This window comes from Zosterops lateralis, assembly GCF_965231275.1.
Source record: "Zosterops lateralis genome assembly, chromosome: 3".
Taxonomy (NCBI): Eukaryota; Metazoa; Chordata; class Aves; order Passeriformes; family Zosteropidae; genus Zosterops; species Zosterops lateralis.
In genome coordinates, this window is record NC_139764.1 from 106,624,730 (window position 1) to 106,645,289 (window position 20,560).

General features: G+C 43.8%; 1 protein-coding gene across 1 annotated transcript in view; it reads left to right on the forward strand.

Moving 5' to 3' along the window:
- The window catches only part of KLHL29 (kelch like family member 29), a 389,156-nt gene that overhangs the window by 343,120 nt on the left and 25,476 nt on the right, over nt 1–20,560 (forward strand). The window contains exons 9-11 of the mRNA XM_083857762.1: nt 10,200–10,398; nt 13,073–13,255; nt 16,048–16,228. Coding sequence (XP_083713888.1) covers nt 10,200–10,398; nt 13,073–13,255; nt 16,048–16,228 — 563 coding nt within the window. The remainder of the gene's footprint in view (nt 1–10,199; nt 10,399–13,072; nt 13,256–16,047; nt 16,229–20,560) is intronic.

Below are 20,560 nucleotides of genomic sequence, written 5' to 3' on the forward strand. Positions count from 1 at the left end.
GAGTGTCTTGGGACGGTTGATGGGTGCCATGAATTGCAGCAGTACCAAGACATCACTCCAGCTCTAGTGCACTCCTCAGGTGACCCATCTGATTTTGTTTCTCTCTCCCAGATGTAGTGCTGGCAGTTAAATCCTTCAGGGCATGGATTTCCACAGCCCCTTTCTTCATTGTCTCCCCATCTGCCTTTACCTTGACAGTTCAGGCTCTATTGTCACATTTTTATTTTCAATAGCTCCAATGGCAGGACACTGAAATGCCTCTTTGGCAGCTTCTTCCAAGTCTGGCATTGGTGATTCTCCCAAAGGTGGAGGTCTGGCACAAGCAGAGAAAAGGCTGTGCTCTTCATCTCACCTGCATGTCCATCTTCCCTGGCAAGTCTGGCAGGGGCTCTCTCAGCAGAGACATCCCCGCAGAGGAGCTTCTCTCTGAATCAGCACCCTCTGCCCCCAGGGCAGCTGCAGCCCTCCAGAACTCCTTGTGCTGTAATGGCTTTATGTCAGTCTGCAGTGCCTGGGGACAGTGAATCTCACCACTTGTGTTCCCCACTGCAGCCTCATGCCGTGCTCTTACAACAACTTATCCATCACTGCCTTCCCTCCTGCCCGATCCCCTGCTGAAAGCCTCTGGGAAGGAGATTTTCAACGGAGCCTCCTGTTCTCCTGGAAGGGCGTTGTTTGCTGTCTACCTGCTCTTCTCTGCCATTCTAAAAGCTTTTTTTTCAGATGTCTGACTGTTTCTGCTTTTGTTAATTCTTTCCCACCAGGCTGGAGGGCAGTGACAGGGAAGGAAGCAGGATTTTCTTGGAAGGCAAATTGAAAAGCTGCGCTCTGGCTGATGTTTAATTGTGCACATTGTGTTCATATGAACAGTGCTCATGAAAGTGCTCTGACAAAAGACAGCACCTGAGCCATGTTACAAAGAGAGAACAGCAGTGCTTTAAGGGTTGCTGATCAGCTGCATAAGACAAAGAGGCAGTTCAGAGAGTGACATGTTAAACCAGGATTTGGTAAATAATTGTATCCCCCTAGTGTGTTGGAGCAGTGTCCCAGCTCATATGGTGATGTTTATGAAGCTGGTTTAGTGCTACCGGTAGTGCAGTTTAAAACTGGTTTGGCCAGAAAAAGCAGCCTGTGAGGTGAGGTCAGGACTAGTAGGACATTTCCTGTGCCAGTGGACACAGACCACTGGTTGCAGGAGTCCTGATTACTGTCACTGAGTGCACAGCCTGCATCAGACTGACACATCTGGGAAAGCTGAATCTACTCTTTTTTCCTATTTATTTCTCTTCCTGTGTGATGGACGAGATTGTAGGGTGTATCCTGACAGTTATCCCCTTGATAAACTTATTGCAACTCCAGTGAACTCATGCAAAAAATATATTGCATAATGGAGGCTTTGCTGTCTGGAACCAACATGGTCTGAGTTACCCAAACAAGGAAAGATTTCTGCCAGGCCCCACACAATCTTCACCTGAGCACATCCTCCAGCTCTCTGCATGGCCTTGGACAGGTTGTTTCACCCTTTTGCCCTATATTTCACCCTATAAGCTGGAGGGAAGTGATGCCTCCCATGAGGGCTGTTGGCAGGGTTCAATGGATAATGAGCCACACTGTCCACAGGTACTGATGGCTGCCAAAGCTGCTCAGAGCTGCAGTCATGCCCAGCATCCACATGGGATGGGAAAGATGGGAAGTTGCTGGATGTGTGGCAATTTGCTGCCTGTCCAAACCATAGACATACCCAAACTCACTGGAAACATTCCCACTTTCTCTTCCAAGCCCAAAATTGTATGTTTTCTCTGAAATAAAAAAAACTTACTACCATGTCTATTAATGACAGAAAGCCTGGGAAAACAAGAGTCCTCATTGCATAAAGCTTCCCACTCACCCTGAGGAGGGACAAGACATGAGGAGAGGGCAAACATTTCAATAAGTTGCCCAGAGAAGTGCTAGAAGAGAGGTAGATACTGCAATGATTAATGAAGGACAAGTGGCTCAGCTGAATGACAGACACCTTTCATTTCATTCTGCAAGGAAATCATCATATGCCCTTTTTCCAAACCTTTAAAATCATGGTGTCCAGCAGCAATACAAAATGTCTCCACCATAAAGTCATTAACAAGCTTTTTATGAACTTGAGTCCTCAGAGGCAGATTTATCTAAACAGCATCTTCATGGTGTCTGAGAACCAGAGATGCGTAGACAAATTTGAGGTAATTTAGAGAAGAGCTACACAAATGATTAAAAGACTGAAGGAACTGATGTGAGAAAAAAAAAAGATTAAAAGATGTGAATATGCATGACTTGGCCTAATGACAGCTAAAGAGGGATAAATGTCTACAAGTGTTTGAAGCCCTGAGGAGGGGGTTGCCTGGAAGGATGCATGGGAATAGCAACAGTAAGGACCACTGGGATGAATTTGAGACTTGGCAAATTAGTCTAACACTAAGCAAATTAGTCTAACACTAAGCAAACACAAAGCCCACCTGTAAGCCCTGTATCTGTCAGTGAGGGTAAGGAAAAGTGATGGAGAGAAGGAGAGGAGGATTTATGTCAAAAAAGCTACAAATGCCCATGAGCTATATTTTGGCAGTGACAGAGAGTGGCAGTTTGAAGGCAAGACGCTACAGAGGAGAAAGGTTTGGTGACTGTGAGAGAGCACATGGAAGATCCCTTATTTCTCAGGCACATTTTAAAGAGCCTCCATGCAGAAGAGCAGTTTGCTTGAAGAAAATGGAGAATCTGACAGGTAACAATGACAATTCCAACTCTGCTCTGCGATGACAATGAGGTAATGATAGAAGCTGATACCCAATACCAGCATGTACAAAATGCTTAGTTCATCATAATAAGAAATTAATTGATCAATCAATGTACTCAAGGGCATAAAGTTTCAGGAAAGAGTGTTGGAATAAATGTGAAAAAGGATGCTTCCAAGGGAGCCTAAGTGAATTAGGCACTAACACTCTGTAACAGTTCAATTAGGCTTCTTTGAAAAGCCCACACTACCCTGGTGCTTTGAAATCCATTTGTGGGAAGAGCAGACAAATACAGAAAGATGCCATAATGAAAGTACAAGAAGCTTCAATTTCTCTGAAAGTGAAAAACGCAAGGGATGAGCGGTAACCCCTGTGATTTCCCGGGGATGGGCTGCTCAAAGAGCTCCAATTTGAATGAAGCTTTTGCAGACACTCAGCTCCCATACGGGCTTTCAGAGGGAGAATAAAAAGGCAGCAGCACGAATGGAATCAGTGCAGGAACATGCCCTTAGCTATATATTGGAGGAAGAAACTGCATTAAATAAAAAAGAGGATGCAGGTAACATTAGCAGTTCCTGAAATTCCCTCTCTACTGAACTTTTAAGTTTTTTTAAAGGGACACCCTTGACAAAAAAAATCTACAGAATTATTTCTCTGAAGTTTTAATTGGTTTGAGGAGCTCCCTTGTCTCTCAGTCTGATCGGTCTCTTCATTTGTGGCTTTTCCGACACAGTTTTCTGTTTTTTACAAAATCTTTCTCCGCTGTTGCTGAAGCAACGGCCTTACAAAGACCCATATCCACAAGCAGCTCTCATAAGTGCTCCCTTGCCTTGCGCTCCATGTGGCCCCAGCATTCAGAACCAACCTCCAGAAACAAAATCATTTTATATTATAGTCAAGAAGCATTTTGGAGAGTTATGGCACATGGATTCACATGCCAGTGTCTTGTAGGGATGGAGGCATCAGGAGTTTATTTGGTTCTATGAAGCTCCTGAGAAGCTGCAGCTGTTTTATTGTTGGCAGTGTGCTTTTGAGGTGCATTTTTTGCTGTGTTTGAATAGGTGACTGCCCATAAGCAGAAGAAACACCACTTACCCCTGGTACCCTTTGGGAGAACTTTGAGGGGTTATTTCATAGAGTTTAGTCAGCAAGATACAGAATGCATGGTAAGAGCGAGGCTTTTTTTAATCCTTAGTATCAGGCAGATTCCAAGTATGATGGATCAATGATTTATCTTCCTGTGCATTTAAAAGCCTCTCATCATATTACTGCTGGAAATGCCGACCCAAGAGGTGCTTTGCAAACAGCTCGGAGAACAGGACAGCCGCTCGCTGGTGACATTACAGTGTTTAGTCAGCTGTGCTGCCATAAAGATGTCACGTTGAAACCTGATTGCAGGAAGACAGAGAGGCTGCTCTTTCCTTCTTGCTGGGCAGGAGATTTATGCACGTGGCATCCTGCCACCGAGCCACCAGCTGAACCCAGTGCCTGCAAACCAGATTTTCTGCCGCATGTTTATCTCATGATATTAGGAGGCTGTTGGCTGACATGCTACCAAGCCTTTGGGTTTAATCTGAAGGCAGCATTGCAATTCCAAGAAGTCAATGTGGGTGATTAGTTAAGTACTCAAAGCACAGCAGAAAGCTTAGTTGGGCTTGGATATGACCTTGGGTGTAGGAATGTGCAGGAGTTTACTGGAAACACAGTGTGTCTTTGTAATACCCAGGGGTTAGATATATCAAAGCAAGTCCCCTCATTACCAAGTAGCAGGGCAGCATTGGGAAAATCTAGCCAAAAAAGGGTTATTTCTGAGAATGGCAAAGCAGTACACCAACAGCTTTGGCTTCCCCAAAGCAGCCAGCTCCCTGTTGGGTTGCATTTGGAAACTCAGAGATGGGAATATTTTGACTATCAGGTTGGGTAAGCTGTGGGTTAAGCCTGGTTTGGGCTGGAGGTGGTGGTAGGGAGGGACCACTCATGTCAGCTTTCCAGCATGCAGCTGGCATGGCCAGTATGCCACATCCCCAGCCATCACCATCAGCACCAGTCACTGGGAAGTTTGTTACCTGGCCACAGCCAGGCGATTTTTAATTAGAGTGTCCTGTTCTCATTTGAAGGAGTCTAATGCAGTGGGGATTTGGTTCTGCTTCAGAACTGCCCCTGATGGCTCCCTCCATCCAAGGAGGTTCTTTCTCTCTGGGACAGTGCATGACGTGAGGCGAGTCTGAACCCAGAGTTCCTGTGAGACAACATAAATCTCATTCAATGTGAATCAAACATATTCCTACTCCATAATGTTTTGAAAACTCTTGCAATTATGCACAAAGGGCTGAAACAGCAGTTTATTGGAGCAAAGCCCTATGGTAATATGGGTAATCTACCTTCTGTATTTGTATTTCTAGCTGAAGCCTGTTTCTCTAGGCAGAAAGTACAAAGGGGTCTTTGTAGGAAGAACAGTAAACTGGAGAGACAGATGAATTATAAGGCATAAGGGAAACATTATTTTGACCTCTTTGGGCATTACTTCAAAAATGTTAAAAATCTTGAGAGCCTTGCAGTGGAGCATTTAAGGAGCAGGAAATATGGCTCTGTAGCAGTAGACATACTTCCCTTAAAACCTAACTGCATGCTATTATGACCCAAGTCTGTGCAATGTACTCCTGTACAATGAGAGTCCTTTTGGAGAATACTTGTGAGGATTTTACTGGATTAGAGATTTGAGAATAAAAAGATTATTTTTAATGTGATAGCAAAGTGGGTTTTGTAACTGAGACTGTGAAGATGCCAGAACAAAGCCCACTTGCAAGCAAGCATTCATAATACTGATGTAATCAGTAGGAGAAGAAATGTCATTAAAAGTTTACCAAAATAAATGTTCTCACTCAAACTACCAGTCAGGAATTAAAAAAAAAAAAGTATTAAAGGCTTTTGTAGTCTCATTTGCTAAAGCTCTGGCCTGCCTAATGAGATGGGTGTAATGTGTGTGATTAGATTTTTAGGGAAAGGCTTGAAAGGATCAGCTTCAAGGTATAGCTGGTTATGCTGATTACATATTCCTTGGAGTCAATACTGACCCAGTGGTAACACTTGTGTTTCCTCATAGCCCAATCACAACCTTCTGAGCACACCCAGGACAAATGGACACAAGAATTCCTGCCAGAGGGTAGAACTAATTGCCCTCCAGTTTGGATTGACATATGATTGACACCTTAGTGTGCCATGGCATGGTCTGAGGAACACACTCCATTTCTGAGGAGCTGATGGCTCACAGTTCTGGCCCAGAAGCTCCACTAATATTCTCTGCTTCCCCTGGTGCTCAGTGCATCCTCTCAGCTCACATTGCTCTGGGGACTTTTAAGTGTGTTGACTAAATATCTCTTAATTATAAGTTTACATATGTCTGACTGACAAGTAAATACTTGGCTTGTAGGAACCCATTTAGGTGTCTGAATCTAGAGCTGAATGTCTCCCCAGAAATGTTTAGTTAATTAGAGAAAGATAAAATCTCTTAAGATTTTTCTCTCCCTGTTTCATATGAAACACACTTATGATGGCAGACTTTCTGTTCAGCCACTGAAATCAATGAAAAATCACTGAAATATGTGCCTTGAAGCAGGACAGATAGCATCTCTCAGAAGCCTCTGCTCGCCTGTGTCCCCAGTGACTGTCCACAAAGACTTTGCTCATGTGGCAGCAGTGAATTCTGCAGCTCCTGCAGAATTACCCTGGTCATTCTCAGGGTATCTGACAGCATTGCTCAGCAAGGACTTCATGGATGAGATCTTCTGCTGGTGCAAAACATGAGCAGCTCCCTTCACCCAACAGGAGCTACACTAGGCTCACATCACCTGAAAAAAAAATAGTCCTGATGGTGTTCAAAAACTTTCCTAGCATTTTAAACAACAAATATTTAGATTTTTGCATAATGGTGTCCATTCTCAAGGAGCCTGAGGTGCAGTCCTACATGTTTATGAGTTGGTAACTCCTAATTTTAGGCCTAGAAGGGGTATTAATATTCTGTCTTTCACCGTGGCCTGTAATGCAGGCTGTAGAGTAGTCATAAGTGATTCCAACAAAGACCTGAGAAATATTTCTACTTGTCCAGCCAGCACCGGCAGCCAAGCAGGGAGAAGAAAACATCCCCAGGGTTACAGGCACAAACCACAGCTCCAGGGACCCGAGGTGGATGCATTTGGCAATGTGCCCTGTGCATGTATTCTGCTGCTTTAGTGATAACTGGTAACGTCAGTAGGTGCAGTAGATGTTTCATAGCTGTGTAAGGCACAACGGAAAGACAAGAGAGAATGGAGAGCAAATAACAGATGGTAAGGAGGTTGAAATGCTTTATGGTGCTTATTCCAGTCTTAAATGAAAAGGATAATAGTAACAGGATATTTAGTACAATCATAGCTAACAGAGCTGGGAAGTCTTCATAAGGGAGAATCCAAAAGAAAAAGGCTGCTGATTGCCTAAATCACTTGAATATTCTTAAATCAGTGAGGCTAAATGAAATTCACCCTTGACTATAGTGCTTAAAAGAGCTGGTGCGAAAAGAGGTTGCTTTATAAAAGCGTCTCCTGTCTTGTGGAGATGCTGCCATGGTTCGTACTTCTTAAATCCCTTGGTGAAAAACACTGCAATTCTATGTACCCTTGATGCTCTCAGCACCAAGCCCGAGTCGTGGCTGTGTGTGGTCGTGCACACGCAGACACACACACAGAGCCAGCTTTCTCTAGCTGTTTGAGCAAAGAGAAGAATAAGAGTGAAAAGTGACATCGGTTTTGATATGTGACATCAACTTTCAAGCTGATGAAAGGGAGCAACATGTTCTAATTATTATTCCCCTTCAAAATAAGCCACAAGCTCAGACAAAAGAGGAGAGAAAGGAAGGGGGGGGGAATCCAGGAGAGAAACAGAATCACATTTTCTCGCTTATCTAATTAAAGCAAGGTGGGCGAGCGAGAGGGAGAGCTCGCTGTGCTCAGGGAGCAGTGCTGCCCCACTTATTCAGGGAAAAGTGGGAAGTGGAGGCAGTAACTCCCCTGGGCCCATGGGAGTTGTCCCATCCCTGGGAGAAAGGAGCTGTTCTCCCAGTGCTAATTGGCAGTCAGCTTTTGGACATGGTGGTAAGTGGAACACCATGTCCCCCCATGCAGTGGCACACCTGTCTGTGCTGGTGTTTGGCACCGCTTTGTGTTGTGCCTGCTTTCAGTGCAGATCATCCCCAGGACTGTCAGGGGGGGCTCCAGGTGTCCCACCGTACCAAGGGAAGGTGCTGGCTCCTGTGTACTCTCCATGTGTTTTACTTTATTTAAACTGCCCTTTAGCAACTTGTACTGCTTCCTGAGCAGCCTGTAGTGGGAATTAACCTCTCCCATGGGATTGTCTCGCTCATCCGCAGAGTACCCTCTCTCCGCATTATTCCCCTGTCCCAATGCCACGTTTCGTCTTGGCTCCTGTGTAAGGTTAAACGCCTCCAACCTTCTTAAAAAAAGCACTTCCTGAAGTCAGAGCTTTGCCACCCACTGCCATATGTCCACTGCTTCCTCTCTTACAAGGTAATGACATTAAGATATCTGCAGCCAAGTGCCTGACATTTGTGGCTCTGGGGAAGGAGCAGCCGTTGTACCTCCTAGAAAGCACCCTCAGAAATGGATTTCAGAAAGGGAGGAGTGTCTTTTTTATGTTTTGAGGTTGATGAAGTGATCTCAAGCCCTACTCGGCTCTGTGCCACACTAGAGGTAATAGGAGTCAGGAATGTACTGCTCGGGGGGAAGTTTTTTTCCCGGAAAAAAAGCACTGTCACTTTCCATCCCTTTTGCATCACCAAACAACTTTCTTATCCCCAAGCAGTTGCAGAGTGGCCACGCTTCAAGTCTTTAGGCTGTACCTAAAATTGTCAGCTCTGGTGTTGAGGAGAGCTGATAAGCGGGGGACTGGAAGTCAGCCTGAGACCCTTCATCTCCTTGGGCCACAGATCTGCAGGCACATGTAGGGCTCGGCTCCCCACAGGTTGTTGCATTTTTGCTTTGGCAGAGCTTGCACCATATGGATGTGTCTGTCCAGTAGGAGAGCAGTGCAAATTTGGAGGAGACATCCTTTGTTTTCCTTCTAAATTAAGCCTACTTCTTCAGTTCAAGTGGGGAAAGGGGAAGCACTGGAAGCACTTGCAGGTGTCACTGCATCCTCCACCTGCTTATCCAGCCTATTACCCAGTTCAGGCCATATCCCTGCCCTCCCTTCTCACTATGCCCCTGCTCCATTCCCATTCCTGCTCCTGTCCCTGCTGCTGCTCCTGTTCCTGCTGTGACTTGGCTCTCACACACTACAGGGACAGGCATGCTGCTGAAAAAGAAAGGAAAGAGCCAAGTGGCTTCTGGAAGACCAGAGGCATCTGCAGGCCAGCAGATGCTGCTGGCGCCCAGAGTTTCTTGGGACCAGCATGGACCTCAGGAATATTTATTTGCATCCTGGCCTCAGTCCCAGTTGGGATTTTTGGATGCTGCCGCTGTATGAATATTTATTGCAACAGATGATTATCTTTCCTTGCTGCTCACCCGTAGTTTGCATCCTGTTTGTGTGCCTTGCTTCTGGAGTTCTGTGTTTTCCCATTACTCTGTTTTTCAGTCTATTCTCATGCAGTGTTGTGATATACTCAACCATATATAAAAAGAATAATCTGGGGATGGACTCCTGCTTTTTCGATTGCAGTTTTCTCTCTCGGGGTTTTGTTCTCCTTTAAGCTGTGTTTAGTGACAGACAACTTCATTTGCTCAGGTGTCCTTTGCCCTCTGAGGTTTAATGTATTTGTTTAGAAGGTGAAACTTACTGTCAGTATTTCTATAGCACCCTCTGGAGTCAGCCTTCCCTAAAAGCTAGAGCTACATAATTTGTTTCTCCAATAAATAAACTCTACTAATTGAAAGGTTTTTTAGTAATTGGTTGACATCATTCAAGCTCTACCACAATCATTGAAATCTACCCTATTTACTGACTTCTGTTTCACATTTATAGTGTCAGAAAAGCCTTGTTTGGGGATTTTATTACAATGCAACAACCACACTCAGATTTCAAGGTTAATTCAGATAACTCAAATGCTCACTCCATGTCTCCACTGCACAAGGTGCTCCATTCAGCCTGAGCTAAGAATGAGCTTTTATTTCCAAAAATTCCTCCATACAGTGCTGTATAACAGGAGTTGCCACCTTTTGAAGATTATTTTTAGTCTCTGGGACCAAACCCAGCCTTGGCCAGGGAGCTCTGAAGGCTGCATTGTCTCTGTTTCACCCATTCACTAGGCAGGGCTTGTATGCAGCATCCATGACAAGTGTCTTTCCAGGCTGGATGACAGGGGATGGTTTACAGGCAAGGAGACAGAGATGCCAAGTGGCTGAACTCTGACAGGAGGGCTGCATGTGTTATTATTTCTCCCCCTCACAGTATGCTGCAGAGCTGCTGGCAGTGGTGAGGCTCCCCTTCATCCATCCCAGCTATCTGCTGAATGTTGTGGACAATGAGGAGTTGATAAAGTCTTCGGAGGCTTGCCGGGACCTGGTGAATGAGGCCAAACGTTACCACATGCTGCCACACGCCCGCCAGGAGATGCAGACACCCAGGACCCGACCCAGGCTCTCTGCAGGTAAAGCCAAACCTCCTTCAACAACACCAGCCCCCTGGTTCCACATCTCCTGGACATGTCCTGGGACAGGGCACAGACCTTAGCTCCTTCTCTTGGCTCCTTCCCAGAACCTGGTGATATTTTAATCTCAATTTTCTGTTGTTACTTTCCTTCAGAATTTAGGAGCCTCTCCCAGTTGGGTGGACATGCGTGTTTAGATACATGCTCCTGAACTGGGATTTAAAAGGAGCTTAAATCTGAGGAATTTTTGTCTTCGTCAGAGACTGTAACATTCCTTTGTTGTCCTGAAAGTGAGCCCTTTGCCCTCTTTGCCTCAGTTTCTCTAGTTGTAGAAATAAGTGAATAATTTAATTTTTTGCCATGGAGCCTCTTGTGGGGAGGATCTGGCTAATGTTCAACAAACACCTTCACTTTCACAGCCATTTATAAGTATATTTTTATATGGTGAGGCTGGTGTAAATACGGTATTTTTATACTGATGAGTACCAGATCGGGCTGTTTAATGCCTCCAGAACAAATGGATCACACATAACATATTCCCTTTTAAAAACCTAGCATCTGTGAAGAACTGAGTCTTCTTAAAGAGTTTCACACCCATTTTTCCTTTTTTGAAAAATGCGTGGAAAAAACCCTAAGTGCCCACCTTGCCAGCTGAGCCCATATCATGGTGATGTGAGAAATATCCTAAATATTCACTGAACAGAGAGTGCAGATACCAGGTAGGAAAACTTCATCCAAGAAAGGAGTCTGATGAAGCAGGTGAATTGTTTTAACATGCTGCCTGTACTTCTGCCTCCCATAAGTACAACAGAAAGCCAGACAAAACTTTCTGTCACTGCCACTGATGCTAATGTAGCACGGAGATGGCATATCAAACCACGGCATTTACAGCTTCAGGAGACTGCCTCATCAAAGCACCTTTCAGAAGGATGAAGTGTAGAGGACTTTCAATAACAATCTACCCTAAAAAGTCTTTCATTGAAGACGACTAATGGTGTGATGTTTGAAGGGATTTTTGAAAAGTGCTTATTTTATGTATATAAAATTGTAGGTGTAATGTGATCCATTTCCAGAAGCTTGTTGATGAGGGAAAAGTGATTCTCTCAGGGTAAAGGAGGGTGATTATAGTTTTTTAGGTCAGAGTCTAATTATATAGAATCATGTTATTTTGCATATCAACAGCATTCATGGAGGCACAAAGGATCTCTAAACACCCTTTGTGGACTCGCTGCTGCATGTCACATGCCCTCTCGAGGTCATTGATTATAATCAAGTTATGTCTTGCACAGGTGATTAGATTTTCTCGTATGGCGCAAAAATAATGATCTCTTGTTACTGAGAAATATTTATTTAAAACCGTACAGCACTTTATCTTAATAACTTTTAAGAGAGTAACCTTGCTTGAATGACACAAATATATTTTTTGAAAATGCTAATGGAGAATGACGATAATCCATTACTCTGCAAACGCATTTCTCTCTGCTGCTGCTCTTAATCCCTCTTGCTGGCAGTCTCACTCCTGCCCTGCACCTGTGCACACTTGTCCATGGGCTGGGAACAGTAGCACATCACAGCAATGGCTCGTCAGGAGACAGCTCATGAAATGGCAATTCCCACCAGCTTGTGGCCTCCTGGTCCTTCTTCTGAGCCTACCTCTCCTGGCACCACACTGCACAGGGACTTCCAATTGCTGCAAAAGGGTTTTTAACACTTCAGCTAAATGCCAAGTCCAAACCATCCCCAGCATCTGACTCTTGGATGGAGTCAGGAAACATCCCAGGGTAACACTGTGACCCATCTCTGTGGGAATGAGTCTGGGGAGGAGTTTGGGGTAATACAGAGATCAGATATGACTCAGCTGTGTCTGTGAAGGGGGAATAAAACCTCAGAGATATGGACTTGAAAGTTTGCGTAAACAGAGAGTTTGGCTTGCTGGATACCTTGCATCTTACAGGTTTGGGGGAACTGTTCAAGCACAGATAAAGCTCTGTTCATAACTATGTTAAGGCAGGAGCCATCTCTGTCGTGTTTCCTAGCAGCTGGTAGACCAAGACCATGATATGTGACTTGACCATACGTTATCTGGAAAATTTGCTTTCTCTGAGAAAAGCAAAAAACCCCCAAAAGATAATCCACCAGAAAATTATATATTAATACAGTGCATGCAGAAAGAATATCAGGATGAAGATCCATAACCATAGCTTCACTTTCTCCAGAGATTAGCTTTTAATGTGAGAATACTTTCTTTAGGTTAAAGTCCAAACATGCTTTTCTTGGATAATGACCAAGCTCCACAATCCTATCACAATCCTAGACAAAATGCCCATTTTTTTCAATGGAAAAGAAATTTGCTACCTGCAAGTCTCACTCAAAGACTGTTGAAATGAATGGACCTCTTTACATGGAACTGCCTTTTTATTTCTTTCCCCGCAAGTTTTGCCCAGATGGCATTCTCCCTCCCTAGTTCTCCCAAGAGTGTTCATAGTGTCATTCCTCACCCACTGCTCCCCCTACACACACATTTCTGTTTTTTCTCACCCCTCGTGGTTTGATTGCAGACTCTAAAATATGATACACTGAAATTTCCCTGACTGATGAATATTTTTGGATGGGTTCCTTCCTGGTTGAGAGATGCCACTTTTTTATAATACTATTTTTCTTACTTGAATCCTAGGAGTAGCTGAAGTAATAGTCTTAGTTGGTGGTCGCCAGATGATTGGCATGAACCAACGTGCTTTAACAGCAGTCACTTGTTTAAATCCTCAAAACAACAAGTGGTACCCATTGGCCAGCCTGCCCTTCTATGATCGAGAGTTTTTCAGTGTGGTCAGCGCTGGAGACAACATCTATCTCTCAGGTAAGCAGCAGATTCCATAGAAACAGAACCACAGAAGGGTTTGGATTCGAAAGGACCTTTAAAGGTCACGTAATTTAACCCCCCTGCCATGGGCAGGAGCACCTTTCACTAGACCAGGTTGCTCCAAGCCCCATCCAGCCTGGCCTTGAACACTTCCAGGGATCCAGGGGCAGCCACAGTTTCTCTGGGAAACCTGTGCCAGGGCCTCACCACCCTCGATGGAAGAAATTTCTTTCTTATGTCCAATCTAAACCTTCTTTTGCTTTAAAACTCTTACATCAGATCCTGTCACTATAGGCCTTGATAAAAAGCCTCTTTCCATCTTTCTTATAACCCCCCTTCAAGTATTGAAAGGTCACAATAAGGTCTCCCCAGACCGTTCTCTTCTCCAGGATGAACAACCCCAAATCTCTCAGCCTGTCTGTATGGGAGAGGTGCTCCAGCCCTCTGACCATTTTCACCCCATCCCTGGACTCAATTTAACAGGTCCACATACTTCTTGTGCTGGGAACCCCAGAGCTGAACACTGTACTCAAAGTGGGGTCTCACGAGATCAGAGTAGGTAGGGAGAATCACCTCCTCAACCAGCTGGTTATGCTGCTTTTGATGCAGCCCAGGATACAGCTGACTTTCTGGGCTGTAAGTGCACCCTGATGGGTCATTTCCTCTCCCAGTCCTCCTCTAGAGAGCTGTTCTCAATCCATTCACCCTCCAGATTTACTGGGGTGGGAGAAAAGTTACAATACAGGCAGCCCAGACAAAGTGGGACCTGCTGGAATTTTACCCAGCTGCTCCTGGAGAGAAAAAAAAAAAAAAAAAAAAAAAAAAAAAAAGAGAAGTGGGAAGGATGTTAGGAGAGAGGGATTTCCCTGCTTTTATCATTCTCCATTCTCTGCAGTGTTAACATACTCTCAGAGCAGTCAACAACAAAATTTTGCAGTTGCAACGTGAAGAAAATAGGTCTGACAACCATCAAGCATGCAAAGAGGTTTCACTGCCATAGAAACACAATTTAAAATACTCTCTTTAGTTGAATCTAAATGGTAGGTTATGGAATTTGAGACAGACAGACTGAACTGCTGAATATGTGACCTACACTTAAAGTATTTGCTTACAGGAGCATTCATGTTTGGTACTTGTTGAAACCTCCCTTCTGACAGTAGTCACTAGCCCTATAATCTTCTTAGTTTTGGTGAAACTGAGACTACACTCCTTAAAAAGGCTTTAACTCCCAAAGTATCTGACAACACCATGCCCTGAGCATCACAGTATCTGGATTTTTGCAGTCTGTTGGTACCTCTGCTTGGCTAGAGAGGGAAAAGCAATTCCCACCAGACAATGCAAGGATGCTCTGCTGGCAGCTGAGTGGGGGCTGGATGATTAAAAGAGGAGGCTGGGCAGGGAGGTGCGGATGTGTGTGATCCGAGGATGTCGTTGGGAGCACAGATGCACCTGGCATCTGTACCAGTAAGGGGTTACAGCTGTTGCTTTTCCCTTGCCGAGCTCTCTCAGTGCATTTTCTGCAGTAAATTGCTGCCTGTGGTGTTAAATTCCATTAATACTGCATAGAGACCCTAAGAATTGATTGGAAATTATTTCTTGATTTTTTTTTTCCCCATGCTTGTTTGCCCATGCTTGAGAGCAGCTGGAGCAAAAGTCTTCTGGGGAGGCTTTTGTCAGATGTTGGCTTTTAGTTATTCTTAGCTGAGGTGCTTTCCAATATGTACAGCCATTTTAGGCTGTGCCATACCTGGTAACAAAAGCTTAGAATCCTAATTTCAAAGCTCATTTCAGATCTTTCCCTTAAATCTGGATGAGTGACTGGATAGTATTTGGTGGCTGTGATAAGGAGAGCTGGAAATGTAGCTGAGAGTCAGTCGATATTTTGCTTTGCTCAAATGTAGAAGACAGAGAAAAAAGAGAAGGGGAACCAACAGAAGTGAGAATGGCCTTCTGCAAGCTCCAAGTACTGGACCTTGCACTGCATAGCATACATTTGGAGAACAAAATACCAAGGAGGAAGTCTGGTTTTCTCATTAAACCCTGGAACTGTGTCTAGTTCATTTTCCTGGCTTGACCACTGACGCCTAGTGTGGTCCCAGATAAATCATTTCACCTCTTTGTGCTTCAAAACAGCACAGTAAGACACCCACTAAGTGGCTACCTTGGAAGCTTCAAGCAGAAGTTAAAAATGACCAGTATAAATACTTCACAAGATCATCTTGAACTATTTTACAGGGCTGGTACAGCTGGTTCTGTCCTTTATCTGCAAATGAAAATAAATAAGAAATTTGTTCCTGAAAATTAGAAATTAAGCCTACAGTGCAAGCACTGACTTCATTGTGCCCATATATGTGCTGCTTCAATCCATCACTGTATTAAGCGTTTTAGGTTTCAGGCTGGCCTGTGTCTCGCAAGCCAAGATAGACTCAGCCTCCTGACACCTTCTTGCAAGTGTCGCAGTAATTTAATAGACTGGAAGTTATTTATGAACACTGAGAAGGGCCTATCCCCTTATGTATGTGTCCCTCGTAGTCTGACATCTTGATTTCTTCATGTCATCTTATTAAAAAAACCCCAGCCTTTGGGGCGCATGAATAAATGACACAGATATGCATCATCGGAACAGATGCTCGGTATTGAGGGTGATTTATTTTAATTAGTCAAATGTCATTTGAAGAGGTTTTATTTTTTTCTTTGTAACTGGCTTTGATTGCCGCGTGTGGAGCTGCTGTCGTTGTGGGATCTCACTTTTCTCTCCCCTTTTCTCTCCCTTGCCCCCTGGGTGCCAGGTGGGATGGAGTCGGGCGTCACGCTGGCCGACGTCTGGTGTTACATGTCCTTGCTGGATAACTGGAACCTCGTGTCCCGCATGACAGTCCCTAGGTGTCGACACAACAGCCTGGTGTACGACGGCAAAATTTATACCATTGGAGGGGTCGGTGTGGCAGGCAACGTTGACCATGTGGAAAGGTAAAAAAACCCAACCCAAAACTCAAAAAAAACCCATACCAAACACATGCTGTTTGCTGGAGCTTTTCTTTCATGCTATGCTAAAGGACTGTTTGCCTTTTAAAGGACACATCAAGTGGACTGTATGTGTTGAAATAAGCATTTGAAAGTAGGAAAGTGGGCAGGATTAGGTTTCGTTTAAAAGCTTCAGTGGAAAGCATTGTTTCAAAACCAAAGAGGAAAGTTGCCAGGTTCTTGCTTTGCTCAGGGGAGTGAAGAGAGGAATTAAGCTTCTTTGGACATTTTTCCAGGTTATACAATGAACTAATGAGCCCCATTTCAATTTAGTATTGATGAAAGTCTTTGCAGACCACAATATTACTTTTTTTTTTCTTCTTCTTAATCCAAAAAAGCAACAGCAAAGTAAGTTTCTTGTGTGTGTTTTCCTGGTGTAGTACCTCAGCCTTGACCTGGTTGGAAGATCCTACCTTTGGTGGTCTTGTCCTGGGGCTGGGACCTGCCAAGTTCAGAGTAAAACAACCAATAAATGGAAACAGTTTTAAATTCCTGGCTGAATAAAGATGGGAGAGAATGGAAAATTCTCTTCTCAAGTAGAATCCAGATGTAATTTTTTTCACATGGAACTTAAACAGGATGGAACAAAAGTGCAACAAAGATATTTCACCAAGTGGAATTCCAAAACAAACTAATTTCTTGTCACCCACAGCATTCAATAAAGCCATAGATTTTATATCTATATCAGTGTGTTCATTAAAAAAATGGAATTCACTTTGAAATGCGGTTTATGAGAATATTCTATGCCAAAAATATCAATACAGTCTTAGCCTTCCCCAAACACTTAATTGGGAAACATATTTGGGAAATGTTTTTTTCCTAAGTGAATGTGGCAACGAAAAATATTTTTGTCAGTTTTAAATGCTGAATTTGAATACTTCTTCAGTAACATTTTGAAGCAGGCATTTTCCAGTAAAAGTTCCCTTAACAGGCAAGACAAATAGGGATAGGTCATTAGGAAGGATTTTGGGGGAAGGAAAAAACCCCGCATTTTTTCAAAAGGTTGGTGATGATGCTCTCAGCAAATCAGGGAAATGTAGACAGCAAAGAATGAATGATAAATCATAGCAGTGAATGCAACATGTGAACACTGCTCCCCTTCTTCATCCAGAACTTATAGTGGGCACTGCCCGCAGGACTTGCTTTGAAGCAAATCTCACCCTTTCCAGCAGATTTGTTTCTGGTATCTGAAGGTATTCATCCCATAATTTAAGTCAGTAAATTTTTAACTAGCAGAACTATTTTTGTGAACACAGGAAGGAGAGAGCCCAGGAAAGAGATGCTGTTTCATTCCATCTCTTGATAAAGATGAACAGCAAAAGAATGCTGTTGTGGAGTCTTGACAGTTGTCATTGATTAAATTATCTCTTTTCAGTTTTCCTTGGGCCTGGTTCCTGTCTCTGCTCTGATTCTCCTAGTCTCTCTTTATCAAAGCATCCAAAATGTTGGTCAGTTGAATGAATCTTAAATCAAGCAGAGTCCCCCTCCTCCTTCCCTCTCATCTCAGTCACCCCAGCCCTCACCACAGATGACATTGCAGCCTGCAAAGTCACACTCAGGCCCTGCTTGGCTCAGTGAGAGCAGCACTGCTGGTTTTCCATTGTACCAAGCCCACCAAGAGACCTGGATGTGGGAAAGGAGCAGATTTCCTCCCTATCATTTCAGCACACGCTGTCTCAGCCACAATAAGGATGTCTTGTCATGGGGATTTGCTAAACCCGTGATTATAATTAATCTGCTGTTGTCTGTAGAGTGGCTTGTGGGACAGAGCCATGGAAAAAGTGCAACATGGCCTCCTTTGGGCTATGCTGGGAAATGAGAGAAGTTTGGGGATGTTTCCTTTTTTATTCTTCATATTAAAATGACAGTAGGGGCTGACAGAAATGAAGCACAGCATGGCTGAAGCTGTGTTTTGGAAAGGATGTTTAAGGATCTGCTGTCAGAAATGCAGGTGAGGGAAGGCTGACTCTCCTGGCAGTGCTGAACAAAGTCAGGCCTTTTCACACAAAAGCACTTCCCATGTGGACAAGGCAGGGTTCAGGAATTTAAATTGCAAGCAGTGAGGATTTCTGAATTTGGATTGAAGCTTTGGAAAAAAACCCACTAAAATACGAACAAAAATTACTTTAACTGATTTGGCTGCTGTGTTACAAGCAGTGAATGCCCACTTCTTGACTCTGCTTTTCTTCCTTCTCTTCCTCTAGAGCTACAAGAAACCAACTTTCTCCCACCATATTTCTGTGTGGGTTGCACATTCCTCTTACAAATACCGTGTTGGTTGGAATGGGATAGTGTGATACAATCTCTCAGTAAGGGATAAACCTCTCTGTCATTCCAGCAGGTCATGGAGAAGCACTAAATTAAAATAATGTGGCATGGTCATATGCTCCATGTCAAGTGATGCCAAAAATTACATTTACCTCCAAATTTATTACTCTTCCCCTCAACATGGAATTGCAGCCACACAAACCCTCCTGGGTTTGGAGTAGTTTTTCATCTCCTAGGAGGGCTCTGAGATTACAGCCCTGTTATCCCTCCAGATGGAGGTGCAGGGGCTTATCCAGGCCTGACACAGTGCAGTCCTGGGCTGTGCCACCAGTGTGAAGGGCAAGACACTGAACATCCTCCCTCACTGGACCACCTACCACCTCCCCTGGTGCACAGGCAGCTTATCTTTCCCCACCACATTTTGCTTTCTGCTTGCTCAGTCAGCCTAAGCGTGACCATGGCCAGCTTTGGCCAGGTTCTGACGTGTGTCTGCTGGCATGGGGAATGGCATCTCTCCACTCCAGAGTGACTTACCCTGACCTCACCAGTGAGCACACCCAGAGGATGATGTCTACAGGGGGTCTCATTGCAGTGGGTCTTTGAAGACAGAGAAAGCAGCATTTTCTCTCAGTTTCATTCTTGTTATCCACCTGTTTTTCATGGAATTCTTGTAATATTTGATCCTAAATGGTGAAAATCTTACAAAGATGTTTTTACAGCATCTTGCTTTTTAAAACCAAATGTCAGACCACCTTAGCTATACATGATGCCAACTGCCTGCACTTAATACATTACAAAGCATTAAAGCAAGCAGGGACCACTGGAGTAGTAATGATTTATGGCATCAGCTCCTGTGTCCCTCTCTCCATGCTTTCAGTTGTGTCACTGATGCTGAAGGGTCTTTACCCAGAAATTCTCATGCCACTTAAAACAGCGGGTGTTTTCCCATCAAATTCAGCAGGGCTGAGATTCTTTGCCCTTTATCTGCCATTTGTCTGTGAGGAGACAGCAAAAATTCCATCTCTATGGATAATATGGGACTATCAATCACAAACAGATGAATAGGAGTCATTTGTTACTCATCTTAAAACAATATGCATGTGCCAGAGGGGCTGAGTTATAAGTCCATTTTTGTGGCTGTGCATGGGTATATGTTCAGGGAAAGTTATGTTTTTGCAATGAGTGTTTAGGGAAATAATAGCATGGCTGCAGTTCTCCATCAAGCCCCTCTGGCAAGGTTCTGTGTGACAGGAAGCAAGTCATTAGGTGTTAGGCGAGAAGGTATTACACTTTCTGTCTTCTTCTGAGATATGAGTTGAGTTGGGAGCTGGTGAAATGAAGTGGATCCACAAACTAGGTCTTTAGATAATGGATGGGCCCTGTAATATATGCAATTTGAAAGGCGAGAAGACTGCGTATGCTGACAAGACAATGTATGTGACTGGAAGTGTGAAAATGTGGGTGCTTTGTGGTTATTATATGTTTGAAGGACAGAAGAAGATGAATCCCCTTGACCTGACAGCACTTTTGCAATAAGGTTGTCTAAAATTGGGAGATTACTTTTGTTGGCAGTGCATACTTGGAAGACAGTCTAAAAAAGTGAAGTGTAAGGAATAAGCTTTATATGTCTTAGAAACTGCTTCAGAACCTACTGTTTTACTGAGATATGATCATGTAGGAATTTGAGGTTCTCCCCCAAGGAAAGTGGGCATTTCTTCACCAAAAGGATTGCCAGGCACTGGAACAGGCTGCACAGGGGAGCACTGGAGTCAGCATCCCTGGAGGTATTCTGAAGTTATGCAGATGTGGCTTGGCAGTGCTGGGTTAATGGCTGGACTCAATGATTTTAAATGATCTTATCTTACCTAGATGAAAGAAAATTAAATATATTGCCTTGTCTTAGGATAGTTTCTTAAGCCTGTCAGAAGAAAAGAAAAAAGGCAAAAAAATAGTAATCCATTACTGTGATTTTAAACATGTAAATCATCTGAAGAGCAGTTCAATATGACA